The sequence below is a fragment of the Phaethon lepturus genome, unplaced genomic scaffold, assembly GCF_000687285.1.
Source record: "Phaethon lepturus isolate BGI_N335 unplaced genomic scaffold, ASM68728v1 scaffold23012, whole genome shotgun sequence".
NCBI lineage: Eukaryota > Metazoa > Chordata > Aves > Phaethontiformes > Phaethontidae > Phaethon > Phaethon lepturus.
Window position 1 is genome coordinate 3,706 of NW_010524378.1, and position 1,274 is coordinate 4,979.

Genomic DNA, 1,274 nt, shown 5'->3' on the forward strand with positions numbered 1-1,274 from the left:
AACACACAAGGGTGGTGCCCGTTGGGTGAGCCAGGATGTCTCCACCAGCGGAAGTGGTAACGTTGATGCTCTTCATCTCCTGAAGATGACTCTGTGGCGAAAAGGCCTTGGGGTACCTGTCCCACCACCCTCCCACCTTACCTGGTCCTTTTTTTGGGAGAAGCGCTGGTGGCAGCAGCCATAGATGGCCGCGATCAGCAGCAGGGAGCCAGCCAGGGTGACAATGGTGATGATCAGGGGCGTGCTGAACTCATCGTTGATTACCATCTCCCTCTCCATTTTGTCATAGGTGATGTTGGCGATGCCGAGCTGCCACAGAAGAGATGAGTCAGGCCCCCCAGGAGGGTTTCCTATGCCACCCACCTCGGGGGGGGCCATCCATGGGGAAGCTGTGCTGTGCGTGGGGATCTGCTTACCTCCTCTAATTTGTCCTTCTCCTTCAGCTCCTCAAGGACTTTTTCAGGGTCCAAAGGGACTGGGGGAAGAAAGCGGCTGCAATGAGCGTGGGGTGGGGTGGGGCAGGTTCTGCCACCATCTCCCAGTCAATGGGGTGACCCCCTGTCTGGAGGAGATGGATGGAGATGTGTGGGCATGGAACCAACCCCTGCAGGTTGCTGAGACAGCCCTGGAGACCCCAGTCCCCACCGTCCCTCAGCACACCCCAGTGGGGGCCTCCCCTTTGGTGGGTGATTTGCGAGTGGGACCAGCGAGGGGCTGTAACTGGCTATTCTAGGCCATGGCAGAGCAGTGCAGGATCAGGCCCCAGGGCCAGGCTGCCCTGCCCTGCCTATGGTTGGGGGCTGGCGCCTGCCCCCGCCATCCAGCCTCTGCCCTGAGTACAAAGAGGAGGAAGGATGGGGCTCAGCCCTTCCTAGGGCCGCATGATGTCTCCGTCCTCCTGGCAACATTTGGGCACTCTTGGGCTGAGCAACATTTCCCTGATGGGCTATGCTGTGGGCAAGAACCTCCCCTCCATCGTCCACATGATGTCTCCGTCCTCCTGGCACCCCGGCCCCAAAGCAACGTTTGGGCACTCTTGGGCTGAGCAACGTTTCCCTGATGGGCTGTGCTGTGGGCAAGAACCTCCCCTCCATCGTCCTTGCACGAAGGATTTACGCCGGGCACTGGCTTTTAACTACTTGGGAGGAATTTTTCCTCCTGGAGATGGGTTCCTGCCTTGACTTACTCTGGACAGGAGAGGGACCTGGTGCATCGGGGTGGAGCAAAGCTCAGTGGTGGGGTCGCTGTGCCTCGGAGATGGGGCAGCCCAAGGG

The 1,274-nt window shown here is 59.8% G+C and overlaps 1 protein-coding gene across 1 annotated transcript in view; it reads right to left on the reverse strand.

Moving 5' to 3' along the window:
• PODXL (podocalyxin-like) overlaps positions 1-1,274 on the reverse strand; it is a gene marked incomplete at its 5' end in the record, with an annotated part of 4,635 nt that overhangs the window by 3,046 nt on the left and 315 nt on the right. Inside the window, 2 exons of the mRNA XM_010282433.1 lie at positions 142-309; positions 417-475. Coding sequence (XP_010280735.1) covers positions 142-309; positions 417-475 — 227 coding nt within the window. The remainder of the gene's footprint in view (positions 1-141; positions 310-416; positions 476-1,274) is intronic.